At 37.4% G+C, this 17,446-nt stretch overlaps 2 protein-coding genes across 3 annotated transcripts; one reads left to right on the forward strand and one right to left on the reverse strand.

Annotated features, from left to right (window-relative positions):
• Positions 1 to 2,717: 2,717 nt before the first annotated feature.
• Positions 2,718 to 3,861, reverse strand: LOC148914280 (uncharacterized). The gene is made up of 3 exons (XM_089043760.1): positions 3,213 to 3,861; positions 3,045 to 3,119; positions 2,718 to 2,929 (listed from the first exon to the last, which is right to left on the reverse strand). Exons 1-3 carry the CDS (start codon positions 3,723 to 3,725, stop codon positions 2,849 to 2,851), a joined length of 669 nt encoding a protein of 222 aa, XP_088899886.1. The 5' UTR covers positions 3,726 to 3,861; the 3' UTR covers positions 2,718 to 2,848.
• An 8,475-nt stretch (positions 3,862 to 12,336) lies between these two features.
• On the forward strand, positions 12,337 to 14,778 carry LOC103330228 (F-box/WD-40 repeat-containing protein At5g21040). Of its 2 annotated transcripts, none has more exons than XM_008232774.3 (2): positions 12,337 to 12,515; positions 12,781 to 14,778. In XM_008232774.3, exon 2 carries the CDS (start codon positions 12,913 to 12,915, stop codon positions 14,614 to 14,616), a length of 1,704 nt encoding a protein of 567 aa, XP_008230996.2. In that variant the 5' UTR covers positions 12,337 to 12,515; positions 12,781 to 12,912; the 3' UTR covers positions 14,617 to 14,778. The 2 variants fall into 2 exon arrangements, with proteins under 2 accessions (XP_008230996.2, XP_008231001.2); XM_008232779.3 differs by having other exon boundaries at positions 12,855 to 14,778.
• Positions 14,779 to 17,446: the final 2,668 nt, after the last annotated feature.

The raw sequence follows: 17,446 nt of genomic DNA on the forward strand, positions 1-17,446 counted from the left end.
GCCTTGGCTGGCCTTTTATATCACTTATATCAGAGTTATAAACCCTAAAATTGACTAAAGAGTCGTCCAAGAAGTCTTGGTAAACAAGGAATCCAAATAAGAAAGTAAATATCACAATTCCTAACTCCATAGGGAAATACAGCTCAACCCAATTGTCACACGATTTGGGGATCTTCAGCCTTCAAGAAAAATCATTAAAAACATATTATATAAAGATAAATGTCTTATATTTCCAACCATATATAGCACATCTTCAAAAATTCGGGAAGGCTTCCGTTTCTTCACATTCACGTAACATGTACAAAACTGTCCTGTCTGCACATGGACTAACTTCACTTGTAATACTATACCAATTGGCTAGGTAGAAAATTCTACAAAAATCATAGATTGAACTTCAAATGTTAGCTTTCATCTCCAATTGGCCTTGTGCTAAAATTCCTCCGAAAAGTTGATTTTCCCTTAAAAACCATCTAAGAGCGCAGAAAAGTTGAAAATTAAAAAAGTAAAGTAATAAGCCCCTTTTAAATCTAATTCTCCTACAAAACCTAAGTAAAAAGAGTACATAAATGAGTATATTTTTGGACTTATCACCTTTGCCCCAGTAGCTAAGATTAACACCATTAGAGTCCTATTGTCTCTAGCAGCAAATCTCGATAGGCCACTACATCAGTTTGATGTCAAAAATGCATTCTTACATGGAGACTTGGAAGAAGAAGTATATATGGACTTACCCCTGGATGTAATTCAGCTTCTGACAAGAAAAATCAAGTTTGCAAGCTCCAAAAGTCATTATATGGGTTAAAGCAATCTCCTAGTTCATGGTTTGGCAGATTTACTAAATCTATGAAGAATTTTGATATACACAGAGTAATTCAGATCACACCCTATTCTTGAAGCGTGATGAAGGAAAATTTATTGCATTGATTGTTTATGTAGATGACATAATCGTAACTGGAAACGACACAGAAGAATAATTGAAGTTGCAAAAGTATTTGTCTCAGGAATTTGAGATGAAGGATTTAGGTGATCCAAGTACTTTCTTGGAATCGAAGTAGCTGTGTCAAAAACTAGTATATTTCTGTCTCAAAGGAAGTATGTAATGGATATACTCACCGAAACAGGAATGCTTGGATGTAAGCATGCTGACACACCCACTGAGATGAATCACAAGTTGTGTGAAGACATGAACCAAGAACCAACCAATAAGGAACAGTACCAACGCCTTGTTAGAAGGTTGATATACCTGGCACACATAAGACCAGATATTGCATACGTTGTAAGTATGGTTAGTCAGTTTATGCATTCGCCCAGTGTTTCTCATAGGAATGCAGTTGATCGGATCTTAAGATACTTAAAATCAGCCCCTGGGAAATGATTAATGTTCTCAAAAAATGGAGATCTTGAAGTTGTTGGATGTACAGATGTTGATTGGGCTAGTTCCATTACAAATAGACGCTCTACTTCTGGTTACTTTACATTCATGGGAGGTAACCTAGTCACTTGGCGGAGTAAAAGCAAAATGTGGTTTCTCTGTCTAGTGCAGAAGCAGAGTATTGAGGAATGGCTCATGGAGTTTGTGAATTATTGTGGATTAGAACACTCTTGATAGAATTGGGCTTCAAGCCAGAAAAGCCAATGGAGTTGCATTGTGACAACAAACCAACTATCGATATTGCCCATAATCCAGTTCAACATGATCGAACCAAACACGTTGAGGTGGATAAACATTTTATCAAAGAAAAAATTGATAAGAAGATCATCTGCCTACCGTTCGTAAAATTAGAAGATCAACTGGTAGATATCTTAACAAAAGTTGTATGTTCTAGAGTATTTCATGACTCACTTACCAAGTTGGGCATTGGTGATATATATGCACCAACTTGAGGAGGAGTGTTGACGTGAGTCTCCTAATTAATCAAGAAGATTTATTTCCTTAATTAATTAAGGAATTTACTTTTCTATTCTATATAGTTGACAAATCATTGTATAATTAGGAGATACTATCCTAATTGATTACTGTATTTATTTCATTGTAAAGCACTCATGTAAACTCCTATATATACCTCCTTATGGAGAAGAATAAAACATAACCCAAAGTATTAGAACCATATTCATATTTTAGCATCCATGGATTGGAAGAAAGACGATGCCAGACACTGAAGTTCCAGAGAACCATTGGAATATTAGGCTAAGGCTGCTGCATGTAGTTCTTCCATTTCCATATAGAAGTTAGAACAGTACAGCTATAGCCTATAGGCAGCTTTTCTCTTCTTTGGTTTTCTTTTTGTAATTTTGGATTATATAAGTACTATATTAGTACTGACCGAGTCTTATGTTTAAATAAAATCAAATTGCTGTTGGGTTGGCATTCTAATTAACAGCTTAATATATACTCGATCAATATTGTATACAATAATGCTAGAGTCTTTAAATCTGTTCGTCAAATGATGCGTTGCTTCACATGTCAATATCTTTAGATTGGACAAAACGTAAAATAACGACATCATCATTTAGTGAAAAACAATTCGATAGTTTCTTTATTTTTTTTTAGTACAAACGATACTCACATAGAAATAGTCTTAAATAATGATTTACTCACCAGCTAGTGAGAATAATATTACAGCGGGGGAGAAGAAAAGGGCAAAGACAGAAAGACCAAGACAGAGTCCAAGGAGACTACAGGTTCGTTCTCGATGGAGTTAATGATTAAAAGCTCTTTCCTGGCTAGTTGGCTAGTTGGCTAGTTGCATCCCAAGTCAACTCCTTATTGTGTTTAATACAATCGACAACGAAACTTTACCAACATGGAAAGAAAATAGGACAACTCTGAAAGGCCTTTTTTGTAACATCACATGATTGTGCAGTTGGAAGCCAAAGCTGAAATAGAAAGAGCCATCTCTAATGATTGAAATGCTTGGTACCATCTATTCTGAAAAGTCGAAAACATATATAAGCAAAAGCATATTCAGTGGAAGAATTAATGCATTTTTATCTCAACGTAGAGGGCACGACATTCAAATAAAAGCATCTGAAGCTCAACTCACCCTTTGAATTTGAGGCGCAGCTTGATTGACGTAGTAATAATTAGTAATCACTAGAGGATTCTGTTGAGCGACTGCCTACATGAGTCATATAGCAATTCGAATCCGAAAATCAAACCCGGGGAAATAAATAAACATGTTATATGATGTTAGAATTAGTAATTCAATTACCATGGCGAGATTTGGCGGAGCATGAGGAGGGCCTCTTTTGGAGCGTAGCAAAACGTGGTTATCCAAGAAGTATGAGTGCTGGTGAGTGTAGTTGGCATTACCATAGCAAGCAGCACACAGGTCATACGTTGGATACTGATGATGATGATGATGATGATAATAATTAGCTGCTCCTCCGTCAAAGCACTCAACGCACGTAAAATACAAGCCACAAAGGTGTGCTCGGCAGCCTTGGCAGGTGATGTACCTCGTTTTGATGATATAGTAGAACGTAAGTACTTCCTGCAAATCTAGGCCACCGTCGCGATTGCGGTCAAGTTTAGCGAACAAGTTGGGGTCATTATGGAGGATCCAGTTGTATCCACTTTGTTGGACGAAGTCGTTGAACTCGGCGTAGCTGATTCTGCCATCACCGTCTGTATCCATGGACCGAAAGAAATCATATGCTACACGATGAGTATCTTCGTTGCCACGGTTATAGTATGCATAAGCTGCTGCATGTAGTTCTTCCATTGCCAGATATATAGCTAGTGATAGCAAGCAATCCAACTATATTGTACAGGAAAAGTGTTTTAGCTTGCTATAGCCTGTGCTTTATTTTGGCTTTGGTTTTGAGAGAGGAATCCTGAATATCAGTTATGCATATAATTAAGGGATCTCAACGGAAGCTTTCTATATATATATACATATTCAAACTCTCCAATATTAATTAATTTCCAAGTCTTTGTGTGTGTGTTTGTGTTTTTTTTGTTGTTGTTGTCTTGGTCAACTCCAAGTCTTCACGTTTGGGATCTTGCGTAAAGTTTGTGCACCTCTACATTTTGAGATAATAGAAAGGTCTAGATGATATGCTCTCATCTCAATGAATGTAAGACTAAGTCAACTCCTTGCAGCAATTTGGTCCCATAACTAGGTCGTCGTCTTTTTCTTATGTTAAATTATATATCATGATTAATTAAAATTTAAGTAATATTTTATTTTAAATGTAAACAAAAAACTTAAAGAAAAAAAAATTAACATATTCAAATCTCATTAATGACAATTATGAATTATTTATCTATATATATAAAGTAAAAGGCAAGAAACATTCAAAATACCGAAAATGCTAGTTAAATCAAACAGTTATGCATATAATTATGATCTCAACATTTCTATATATATATATATATATATATATATATTCAAACTCTCCAATATTAATTAATTTCCAAGTCTTTGTGTGTGTGTTTGTGTGTTTTTTTTGTTGTTGTTGTCTTGGTCAACTCCAAGTCTTCACGTTTGGGATCTTGCGTGAAGTTTGTGCACCTCTACATTTTAAGATAATAGAAAGGTGTAGATGATATGCTCTCATCTCAATGAATGAAAGACTAAGTCAACTCCTTGCAGCAATTTGGTCCCATAACCGTCGTCTTTTTCTTATGTTAAATTATATATCATGATTAATTAAAATTTACGTGATTAAAGATTGTGTTGGGGAGTGGTGTGCAGGTTTTGCTGTGAACTTGGGGAAAGGACGCATTTTGGATGCTGAAATCTGGGGTTTGTTTTTTGGCCTCCGATTAGCTGTGGCAAAGGGCTTCACCAAGATTCTCATAGAAATGGATTCTCAGATTGCTGTGAATCTATTCCAACAAAGGGACTCTCTTTGTTTCCATCCTCTAACTGCTTTGCTTTCAAACTGTGGGCAGATGCTTAGACATTTTGAGAGCTGGGATATCCAACATATTTTCAGAGAGAAGAATGGTTTGGCGGATTGCCTTGAGCCAGAATCTTGACTTGGATATTCAGCTTTTTACTTCAGCTCCTATCTGGGCTAGCTCTACATTAGCTGATGATTTGTTGGGGGTCACTCGGGGCCGTTTGATTTGTGTTGAATAGGCTTTCGGGTTTTGTTTTGGGGCTTGTCCCCCTTTTTTATCAACCAAAAAAAAATTAACATATTCAAATCTCATTAATGACAATTATGAATTATTTATCTATATATATAAAGTAAAAGGCAGAGAATGGTGAAACATTCAAAATACCAGAAAATGCTCTTTGTTAAATCAAACATTAAGAATTGAAATTATTAATTAAATGAGGATAATATGGTAAATTCACTTTTTTCATATTAAAAAAGATTAAAATTAAAAAAAAAATCAGATAATAGGTCCTACTTTTATGAAACATAACTACCCATGTTATCTTTTCTTAATTCTAAAAATAAAATAAAAATTAAAAAATAAAAATAATTGGCACATGCACACTAGTAATTTTTTTATATTAAAAAAACCCCAATATGAAGTTCTATAATCTCAACATCTTGAACGAGTCATGGAAATCAAAAGTGAACTTTTAGTTTATGCTCCCAAAAGTAGCATCATGACTTAATTTATTGTTTCTTTACAAGAGCATGGCTCCCAAAGGGTGTAATATATATAGTAACTACGCTTATCATCCAACACTTTCTTTGTGACTTCCACGATCTTATGAATTATTTTTTGGTTGTGACAAGAACACCGTCACATAGTAATTTGAGTTGATTTGTTATACCACGTGATGATGTTAATTATACAATAATTTTCCAAAGTGTGTCACAAAATTAAGAGCATTTAACGTTGAAGTATGAAAGTTGTGTCAGTCTTTAAAAGATCTAGAACTTAATTCTTTAGCCATTAATTGTCAATTGATTTTGAATTGAATGCTCAAACCAATCCAACATACAAAAAATACTAGCTCAACAAAAAGGAAATATATATATTTAATTCGCAACTAAGTATTTTGTATACAAAGAAAGACCAAGTCTTTCAATTTCCTGGTATGAATCAAAATTAAAGTATTTTCAAATCTTAAAAATTTGAGAATTTGTGGGTTGTTAGAAAAAAATTGAAAAAGCATATATTTTTTATTTTTAATAATTGGGGTCTTTTTTAGTTGTTCTTGAGTTTGAGGTTTTTAAAATATGGCTGCCAAACAGGTTTTTTTTTGTTTTGAACTCAAATTCTGTTTTTGAGTTTAAAAAGTTGGATTCAAGTTGAATACTAAACAGACCCTAAAAGAGCAAGACAGTCCGAGTACACGCAGAGAGACCAAACATAGTCCAAGTGTCTACGTTCCCTATCGATATGGTTAAATAATTGACAGTCACTTTTTTTCAGTTTTGAAAAGTATTCCTTTTTTCAGCCTTCGCACAATCCCAAATAAACGAAAAGTATTCCTAATTGAAATTATTCCTTTTTCAGCCTATGAACATAAGAGAATTCTTTGCTTCGTCACCACTGGATTTCAAATCCACGAAAACCCAAACCAATCTAGACATCCAAACACAAACAGAGTGCTTGACAAGCAGAAGCACATAGATCCCACCTACAGAGCATGTATACTTCTACAAGGCAGCCATATTTCTGAAAGAATCCTCCATAAGAATTAGTCACCAACTTTTTGAAGGATATGCATTTAACTATTAGCTAATAATTCTCACCTATCACGCTCAAATAATAAAATGAAAAAGATATGTATTTAACTATCAACTAATAATAGAATCATTATATAAAAAAACTAATAATAAAGATGAAATTAAATATTTGAAGGGATTATGAGAGATTGGATATATTATTTAAGCAAATGTAAAATAGAACAAGTAGTACATACATTTGGAAGCAAGTGATGTTAAGAAAAGTTGAAACACCATTTTAAGCATCGGTATATTTAGGCCTCGTTTGGGATTGCTTTTTTTCGCCAAAAACCTGCTTCACTTTAAAGTTAAGCAATTTTAGGTGTTTGGTAAAAATAAAATATCTCGATTATTTTAAAAGCCTTTTTGATCAAAGTGCTAAAAGAAGCAGAGATGAACTAACTTTAATGAATTTTTAATTCCCAAAATACCATCATTCATTTTAAAAATAACACCACCACATTTACTACCTCCACAACCACCGCCACCACCACCACCACCACTAACTCCACCTTCACCTCCACCCCACCACAACCACCACCACCACCACCACCACCACCACTAACTCCACCTTCACCTCCACCTCCACCACTCACCACCTACCACCACAACCACTACCACCAACTCCACCTTCACCTCCACCACCACCACCACCACCACAACCACCACCTCCTTCAAAACCTCCACAACCAACACCACCACCACCACCATGCTACCACCTCCACCACCATGCTGTCACTACCACTACCTCCACAAACGCCATCACTACCACTACTACCACTACTACCACATGATTAGTACATAACACTTTTAACATATGTCTATTTTAGTCATTATTCACAGTTACAACAATTTTATATTAAAACTTACCAAACGGTTTTGACACTGCTTTTTGTACTAACAGCACTTTAAAAATATTGTTTACCAAACACGGAGCTGCTTTACTATTACAGCTAATTATTTTCAAAGCATTTTTAAAAGTGACAGCAATCCCAAACTGGGCCTTAATCATATATGCTAAAGTAGCATCAATGGCATCGGTAGGCAAAGCCTGAAATTTATGTCTTTATATACTTTTATTCTGATTATTTATATAATTGATGCCTAATATACTAACAACATCGGTTTTTAGGTTTGTCGATGCCTATATAGTGTGGTGTAAAGTAAAATATGGCATATTGATAACACATGCGCAACCATTCCAAGCACATGCCAAATAACTCCATGTTACGCTAATACATTTTTCATATGCCAATCACCTACCAAGCTCACATGAACCCAAGTCATGTGGTTTACGGGGTTTGTACGAGGGATTGTGGTGTGGAAGGTTACGGAGGTCCACAAGGCCCACGGAAGCTCTTGGATAATAGAGACTTTGGGCTATCTACTTAGGAGCACCAAAGTCCAAGCCCATTACTTGGAGTTCTCCAATGTAGATGAGCAAATGAGATATTCTTCAAGCACTTCCTTTTACCCATAGGAAATAGTCATTTTCCAATGCCTAACTTTACCTGCTGGAAATAAGAATGTCCCAATGCTCCCTATTACTCGCTAAAAACAAGCCAATTCCAACACTTCCTTTTACCCATAGGAAATAGTCATTTTCCAATGCCTAGCTTTACCTGTTGGAAATAAGAATGTCTTAATGCTCCCTTTTACCCGTTGGAAATAGACTAGCTCCAACACTTCCTTTTATCTATTGGAAACCAAAGAGAGCCTTCACGCGGCCTTGGAGTGGTGCAAGTGACGCCACCGCACAGGGCCCCCGAAAAAAAAAATTCTTTATATTATATATATATATATTAATATTATATGAATCGTATATATAGTATAGCGTCTAGATATTTGCACAACAGCGTGTTCAGGGGAGTTGGATGGAGCGCATGTATCTTTCTCAAAAGGGCCCGAGTTCGATGCTCCTTGAGGTCATTCTACTAAAGCCTTCTACAAACAGGCAACGTGGAAGCTTAAACACACCAAAGGAGGAATATATATGATATATCCCCCAAACGTTCTTAAAAATAAAATAAAAAAGGTTTTCTCCTCCAAGAAAAGAACTTTCTTCATTCAAAACACCATAAAAAAAAAGCTTCATGGCTTCTTCTTTCTCTTAAACTCTGATTTTTCTGGTAAATAATCATCATTGTTCATGAATTTCTCTAATTTGTTAATGACATTTGTGTGCAACTACTCTTTAATTTGTGATTGCCAATTTTTTTTTCCTATTAGACACAAATTACTTATTGGAGGCAGCAAATGACCTTATAGGGGCACAAGGAGCTTATTTTTGTACCAAACATTTAACTTTATCAAATGGAAACATTTAAATTTTTATTAATTTGATTTCTAATTGTCATTGCATATTTATTGATGGTGAATTTTTGTCATAAAAAAAATTGTTTATGACATTAAGTTATGGCAAATTTTTATAGTATTTTCGTATTAGATTATGCGAGACCCCAATTTAAGTTTCGCACAAGGCCCTCAAAATCTCAGGGACAGCCCTGCCTTCACCTTATATAAATTGGGAGGCATAGCCCAGACAAAACCAACTCCTATTGGATGTTGCAAGCCTATCAGCAACCATGAGAACTCACCTTTCTTCAGCTGCTGCAAGCATTCCAGCAGCCATCACAATCATTCCTAAGCCATCAACCTCCATCCTTTGGCTTTTGTAAGCATCTCAGCAACCATCGAACAATTCTCTCGGCTGCTGCAAACTCCCAGCAGCCATCACAACCATGTCTCCTACCTTCTCATCCTCGAACTCCTATAAAGCTTCACCAAACATAAATCCAAGCCTTTCCTTCCGCCTCATACTCTACCAAGCTATAAACACCATATCCTTTAAGCCTCAAACTTTTCCTTCCATTCTCTTCCTCTTGAAACTCTTAAATCACCATAGCCATAGTTTCAAACAACAAATTCTCAATACCCAAACTCAAGCATATCAAACACCAAGCCAAGCACAAGCATTCTCATTTGCTAAACTTGTGGGTCTTTAGCTCCCACACGTTAAGCTCTCATGCCAAGCTCATATAATCTCAGTTCAACATCAGCAAATCATCTTCACCCATTTTTAGAGCTGCTGGAAACGTCAACACAAAACACGGAGCCACTGGAAGAACAACAGAGTACTCCCCTAAGACTTGCTTATCCCTCAGGATGCTTTGTTCTCGCAAACTCAGAAAAATAGGCAACGAAGGCTTGATTCACCACTCTATGGTAGCCCTAAAAGGAACAAGCCAGGATAAGTCTTTTGATGAAAAAAATACCCCAACAACTATCAAGAATTATCTAACACAAAGCCCAAGCCACCGTAATACAATATAGCCCAAGCATAAGAACGCAATAACACGCGATGCAAAGCAACTTCCTTTTAGTGTCAAATCTCTCAACAAGTTTAAGTGGGCCCAAGCCACTTAATTACATGTTTGGGGCTTGTTGATCGGTTTGTGGTGTGGATGGTTACAAGTTTTACAAAGCCCATTAGAGGCTCAAAAGATAGAGGTTTTGGGCTGGGCACCAAAACTTGGGCCATTTTCTTGAGTCATTAAAAGAGTACGGAGAGAGAGGACTTGTCTCATCTATCCCACACCCAACACCTACCCATATCCCACGTGAAGTACCCATATGGCAACAAAACAAACCATATGATAGCAAAACAAGCCATACGGCAACAAAACAAAGTATGGCAACAAAAAAAGCTATAGGACAACAAAACAAACTACCATATTTTTCTCGTACTAACTAGCCAACACCTAGAATAACTCCTTATCCAACACCTACATTGATTGAAGAAGTCATGTCATCTCAGTTAGAAGGCAAAACGACCAAAAGGAAACAACCATCTCGAAGTTGGAGGAGCAGGCTAGACCAGCTTGATACTGGAGTGCATGCGTGTGAGGAAGTGCGCTCATAAGGTGTATAAAAGGGCAAGAAGAATCTACTATCGAGGAGACCCTAAAAAACCAGACTTAACCTTTTTCATGATTATATCCTTCCAAACCTCAAATATCACCCTATCACTCATATTTTCCTACAAGTTCTTATGTTCCAACCCAAGCAGCAAAAACCCTCACTCTCTCTCTTGCTAAACTCATGGAAACTTAGCTCCTACATAACAAGCCTTTCAAGCCAAGCATAACTTTCTAGTTCTTTCACCACAACCATCACCTTCTTGGTGAGAAGAACCAGAGCATTCCCTGAAAATATACATTTTCTCGGAGTGTTTTGGTGCTTGGTTTCAAACTCAGGCAAAGGGGCATCACAATTAGCTTTTTACGGCAGCCTAGGTATGCATTACCCCTACACCATGATTTTAGCGTGGCTTGAAAGGATGAGTGTTTATGATATAGGGCTTTCTGAGAGAGAGAGAGAGAGAGAGAGAGAGAGAGAAGAACAAGATGGAAAGGATGGTGCTTGGGCTTGATGTTTCCAGCAGTTGGAGGAAAGGCTTGCTCTCTTTGCCTGAGTTGAGTCCCCTTTGCTGGATAGCCCATGACCTCCTTTTATAGGCTTTGGAATTCATCTTTACCCCAAAAATCCTAGATGGTTTCTTCTTAATTGGCCAAGTCTTCTCCCTTCTTTTTCCTTCACTTTCTCCAATATGGCCCTAATAAGTGAAATCTCCTCAAATCAGTTGAATCCATGGCTGTTGAGATAAAATATTTTGGTGCCCTAAAACCTTCTTGTAGCTGGACCTTGTAGAGGCTTCCTTTCCACGTAATGCTCCAGCTTGGCTTTCCTTTCTCTTTTCTTGCGTGAGCTCATAGTGGTAAAGATAGGTAAATTTGATGGTCAAATAGAAAGGTTGAGGCTTATCTCTTTCATCAGCCTATATATTTATGTAAACTGGATTTTAAGGGTTTCTGTTTGAATTGGGCAAGACTAGTTCGATCCCTAGAATTTCTCTCTTACTTACCCATGTGTTGGGCTCAAGAAAGTGGGCTTGGGTTTTGGTGCTCCCAAGCAGCCTAAAACCTCCACCTTTTAAACCCTCAATGGGCGTTATAAACCCTCGTTCCCATTCATACCATAACCTGCTTAGCAAGCCCCAGACATGTATGTGGTTTGGGCCCACTTATGCTTGTCGAGTGGTTTGGCACTAAAGGGAGCGCTTGGCATGACATGCTATTTGCGTGCTTATGCTTAGGCTACGTTGTATTGCAGTGACTAGAGGTTATGTTAGATAATGTTTGACGAAGCAGTGGGCTAAATGAGCTCGAGCATGTGACATTGTTCAACTTTATAGGTTTGCATGTGAAATTGGTAAACCCGTATCATAACCTCCCCACGTGCTAAATTGTAGTCTCGCTTGGCATAGTGCTAATATCATAGCTTGTTTAAACATTTCGTAGTTGTATTTGATGGACCTCCGTGTCCCTTTCATAGCATAATAATGAATTGGGCCTAAAAATATGCACAGAACTTTTTTGAGATTTTTTGGGCCTCGATAGTGAATTTGCTTTAGGTTTTCTTTTGACAAACTAGACCAAAAAAAGATTTTAATTTGTCATGACAATATTCCTTGGAGATGCTGTAAAGGCGGGCGAGGATGGAACGAACCGTTGGATCACAATGGTCCGAAACGCGAGTTGCGTAGATATTTGTAGCGTTGTACTCGTAGGGTTCGTCTTGTTATGAGCAGTTCACGACTCTCATCCCAACCGTCGATTCCTTCTCAATAGGACGGTGATCAAACCCTTAATCCCCGCTTCTTGGACCATAACACCCTATGCCTTTTCTCTATTCTCCGTCCCCAAACGAAGTATTGTCTGTGTCTTCCTCCTGGTTCCCTGTCCCAAAGCTGCCCTTCTTCTTTCTCTCTGTCTCTCTCTACGTCAAAGTTTCGTCGGTTAATTTGAAAGGTACTTTTGAAACTCAATATTCATAACCTATATCTCATTTACACTTACTTTTGGCAATATTTTTCTTCTTTTGATTTCTGGGTCTTCATTGGATCCAACAACAACATTCTATCTATCAAATCCATCTTGGGTTTTGTTAATCTGCATTAAATACTGCAGGTTCTTCTTTTCTTTGATTTAGTTTTGTTTTATTTGGCTAGTGCAATTGATCCAATTTGATTTATAAGGTTCATTCTCCAATTTTTAACAGCTTTTTATTTTGCAGGTAATTTTTGGATTTTTGGGTTCTTCTTTAGGTTTCCTAAGGTATAAGATTTTGATCAAATTGTGTTGTTGAAGGTGTTGGGCTGAAGAGGGTCTCCATTCCTTACATTCAAGGTTAAGGTCATATCTTTTTATGGAATTTGAATGCCAGGTGAGTACTGAGGTTTCTAAGAATTTGGTAGATTGCGTAGACAATTCGTTTGGACAACAAGGGGAACCAAATCAATTCAATTCCAAGCTGGAAGCTGAAAACCTTGGCATTTCAGAACAAACATCAGATTCATATACTGAAAAGGAAAAAATTGCACTCTCGAAACCTACATTAACCAAGAAACCAAACTCGGACTCTTGTGGTTCAAAACAGTTTTTGTCTAGTGATGTTGTTCTTAATTCTCGTAGGTCAATCACTGACCTTCCACCAGCCTTGTTATCCGAAATTCTGAATTTCCTTGACCCAAAAGAGCTAGGTATGATTTCATGTGTATCAACGTATCTCTGTAGGATTGCGTCTGAACACCATGTTTGGAAGGATTTTTATTGTGAGAGATGGGGAAATTCAACAGTTCCAACATCTTTGGGTTCAGGAGTTTCTGATGAGAAGTCATGGAAGGAATTTTTTGTGGAAAGGGAGTTTAGGAGTAAGACTTTTATGGGACGTTATAGCATTGATGTTATGTATGGCCATAATGAAGCTGTTCTTACAGTTTTCCTTTTGGCTTCCGCAAAGCTCATATTTACTGCGGGGTATGACCAAACTGTAAAAATGTGGAACATGGAAGAAGGGTTGTTGATTGCATCTTCAAGATCTCTTGGTTGCACTATCCGTGCAGTTGCTGGAGATACCAAACTGTTGGTTGCTGGTGGTACTGATGGCTTTATCCAGTGTTGGCAGGCAGTGGAAGGCTTTCCACACTTGTTTGATATTAAGGGTCCTCAAAACCAGAATACCGAGTTTCGACTATGGGAGCATGAGGGGCCCATAACTTCTCTTGCCTTGGATCTTACCAGGATTTATAGTGGTTCCTGGGACATGACTGTTCGTGTATGGGATCGATTTTCACTGAAGTGCATAAAGGTTTTGAGACATAGTGATTGGGTTTGGGCACTTGTTCCTCATGATCTTACAGTTGCTAGCACATCGGGTTCAGATGTTTGTATTTGGGATACTAGTAGTGGGAGACTGATGACCATTATTCATAGTGCTCATGTTGGTAACACCTACTCTTTGGCACGAAACCACACAGGGGATTTTCTATTTACCGGAGGGGATGATGGTGCAATACACATGTACGAAATCACTAGTCATGGCCTTGAGACTAATGCATTACTTGTTGCGACTTGGGTTCCTCACTCAGGTTGTGTCTATTCCCTTGCGTTTGAGTTTCCATGGCTTGTTTCTGCTTCTGCTGATGGGAAACTCGCACTAATTGATGTGAGAAAGCTTCTAAGGACTAGAAAGCATGATTCAGGGAAACGTTTTTCATGTGTTAAGCTCGTGGACCGCAGTAGCGTGGAACCCCCACAGAGGATGTTACATGGATTTGGGAAGAATCTCATGTCAGTGGGCATTGGTGCTGATCGTATTGTATGTGGAGGCGACGAAGGTGTTGTTAGGATCTGGAACTTCACTGAAGCTTTGGAGATTGAGCGGAGGGTTTGTGCTTTAAAAGCAATACGGTTGGAGAACCGGATGAGGCGGCGTAAGCTCCATTTAGAAAATAGCAGCAAAGGCAGTAGAAATGATCAATGTTCAGTTGCAGCCAAGAAGAATCCAGTCACTGGTGACAGGAGTGGTTGGCACAGTAAACGTGCATTGAGCGGCAAGCTGAAGTCATAGTAGCAGATAGTAGTTACCTTGTATGCTTCTAAACTTTACTACTCGTTTACTCTTAGGATGATTATGTATCAGTAGAATACAATTTATGGTTTAAGCAGGTAAGCAGACTAATTGTAGATTTTTCATTCTATATTTGGATTTACATTGTTTCTAGCCATCTCATAGACGGGGTTTGTTGCTTTTTATGATATTCTATTGTTAGATGGCTTTATTATGTTTTGTTTAATGCTATTTTTAAAATCTTTGACGCGTAGCTTTGTTGTTCTCTCTCATACTGAGAACAATTTACCAGCTCTTGGCTTAAAATATATATTCAGGAAGTGGCAGAGGCACTTTCATGTAACAGATTGCTCAATATTTGGCCCAGTGTTTTCATTTTTAGCTGAGAGTTATGTATGCCATAACTATGTGGATAGCTAATTACCTTGAATATGCAACTCCAGTGAGTGAATGATCTGGTCCCATGAAGAATGATATGGAGATTATTTTCTGTGCATAAGTAAATGTGCATTATGTGCATGAAAAGAATATTGGTCCTTGGCAAAGATTGAACATAATTTAAAACAACAGGGGGTTAAGTTCTGTTATCCGCATCAATTCTGCATTATGAAATGAGCACAAGAATTTTCCATATGAACACATCCTAAATTCTTGAATGTTTCTTAGAGGTCATCTTGATAGGGTTTTCTTTTTGTTGTAACGGATGAGACACCGGCGATGTGTCCTTTGCTGTTTATTCTTGAACAGCAAGGAAAAGGGAGTCTGTATCTTATCCTCTGCTGTTATTTTTGACATTGATCTTGTGCTTATATCATTTCTTTTTTTTTGAAAAGAACTTTTAACTGCAAATGTTTTGCTTAAAAAGATACAGGAATGCCAAGATATAGCCAAAGCTTGTCTTAAAAATACCGATCATATTCAAGAGCTTAGAATCCTAAACCAATACATCGCTTCGCTTATCATGCCAAGCTTCTCTCTCTTATGTTCCTTGGGCTTCTGCTCTTCTGCTCTTCCTCTAATCTGACCTGAGGAGACTCCCTCCTGGCTGAGGAAGAATCGGAAGAGGGGTGAGTTGACGTCATGGATCATTATTCCGATACTTTGTTTAGCTGATTGTGCTCTGATGATTTAGAAAATACTAACCCTAGTTAGAGAACTACACTCTACAAGCTTAAGCCTTAAATCCCTAGAATCTTGCCTGTACTGTTCTGGTTTTTGGTAATTTCAGCAGTGTCATCCCACTCAGAGCATTTCAAATTGAGTGCAAATTTTATCAAACTTTTGGCATCAAGTGTGCTGCCTGGCAGTTGGGCAAGTAGTTTGGAGGACTCATTTTGCCTCATTGATTGATGTTTTATTTTATGTCTCATTTTGTCCCTCACCATTAAATCTGTTAAAAATGTTGACGTGGTACTAATAGAACCCACTATTTTGCTAAACTAAGTGCCATGTGTGAAGAAAAAAAATTAAAAATTAAAAATTGTCTTTTAAAAAACTTAATGTAACTATTTATACTTTAAAATCTATGTTTTTGGTACCTTGACAGCAATCACAAAACCTTATTCCCATTTACATCGAATCCTATCAGTGTGCCTAAAATCAGATCTCCAAGCCAAATTTCCATCCATTCTTCTCAAGGAGAAACTCTCCACCATCACATACCAGCCAAACTTCACTTTCACATCCATTTCATCCCCGTTAACCCATCCTCCTGCCTCTAAAACTCATCTCATATTCTGAACAATTGTTGAACTCAAACCTACACTCACCACTTTCTTGCTATGTGGGTTATAAGCTTTGAACCAGGTGAACCCGGTACGGCGTGAGTTATTTTAAATCAAACCACTCTGCAACAGATCTTGAAGGGACTAGGTTTTAACATTTGATTATTTTGCAGGGATTTTGTAAAGGCCATAGATGGTTTTCATGAGAAGTACTGTATTGGAAAAGGAGGATTTGAAAGAGTATACAAGGCAGAGTTGCTATCAGGTCAAGTTGTCGCAGTTAAGAGGCTTAACTTTGGAGATTGATTGCTGGAATGTCGTTAGAGTCCGACAAATTAAGCCTCTTAACTGCGACAACTTTACCTGATAGCAAATCTACCCGTCCGTTTCGTCGACCTCCAGCGAGGATCCAACCCAATTCCTCTTTTCTTTGGAGCACTATTTGATGACCGTTGCATATTCTTCGGGAGGGGGCTGGGTTTTGGGTCTGCGAGAGAGGAAGAGGGAGGAGCTGTTGGGGTTGGTTGTAGTGGTGGTGATGACGACTGGGAAGGGATAATGGAGTTGGAGGACGGGAATTTGGGATTTTTAGATTTTAAAGTATTATTTTTATTTTAATAGTTTGATTAAATTTTTTTTAAAGATAATTTTTAATTTTTAATTTTTTTTTCTTCACACATGCACTTAGTTTAGTAAAATAGTGGGTTCCATTAGTATCACGTCAACATTTTTAACAGAATTTTTAATAGATTTAATAATTATGGATAAAGTGAGACAAAAAACATCAATCAACGAGGCAAAGTGGGTCATTTCCAGATTTACCAAATCTTTCATATCACCGCGGCTCCATTGTGGTGGTGTGGTGATGGTATGGTGGGCAATTGACTTGTGGCTGTGGATTGGCGGATCTAGGATTGTTACCCTATGGGGTCATAATGTTAAAGTTCCGATTTTCTTTTTAAAATGAAATAATGCAAAAATAATAATAATTTAAAAACACACCAAATTTATTCCAACTAACAAAAACATCATTCAATAAATCAAGCTCATATATGTATTATGTAAGCCATAAATTTCATCAAAATAATAACACCAACCTAAATAAT

The sequence above is a fragment of the Prunus mume genome, unplaced genomic scaffold, assembly GCF_029339155.1.
Source record: "Prunus mume cultivar Tortuosa unplaced genomic scaffold, ASM2933915v1 scaffold25, whole genome shotgun sequence".
In the NCBI taxonomy this organism is placed as follows: Eukaryota; Viridiplantae; Streptophyta; class Magnoliopsida; order Rosales; family Rosaceae; genus Prunus; species Prunus mume.

Coding starts and splice junctions, on each gene's coding strand:
- LOC148914280 (XM_089043760.1), bottom strand. CDS start 3,725: ATGGAAGAACTACATGCAGCAGCTTATGCATACTATAACCGTGGCAAC. Junction 3,120..3,212: donor CTCCGCCAAATCTCGCCATG/GTAATTGAATTA, acceptor TGACTCATGTAG/GCAGTCGCTCAACAGAATCC. Junction 2,930..3,044: donor CTGCGCCTCAAATTCAAAGG/GTGAGTTGAGCT, acceptor TCGACTTTTCAG/AATAGATGGTACCAAGCATT.
- LOC103330228 (XM_008232774.3), top strand. CDS start 12,913: ATGGAATTTGAATGCCAGGTGAGTACTGAGGTTTCTAAGAATTTGGTA.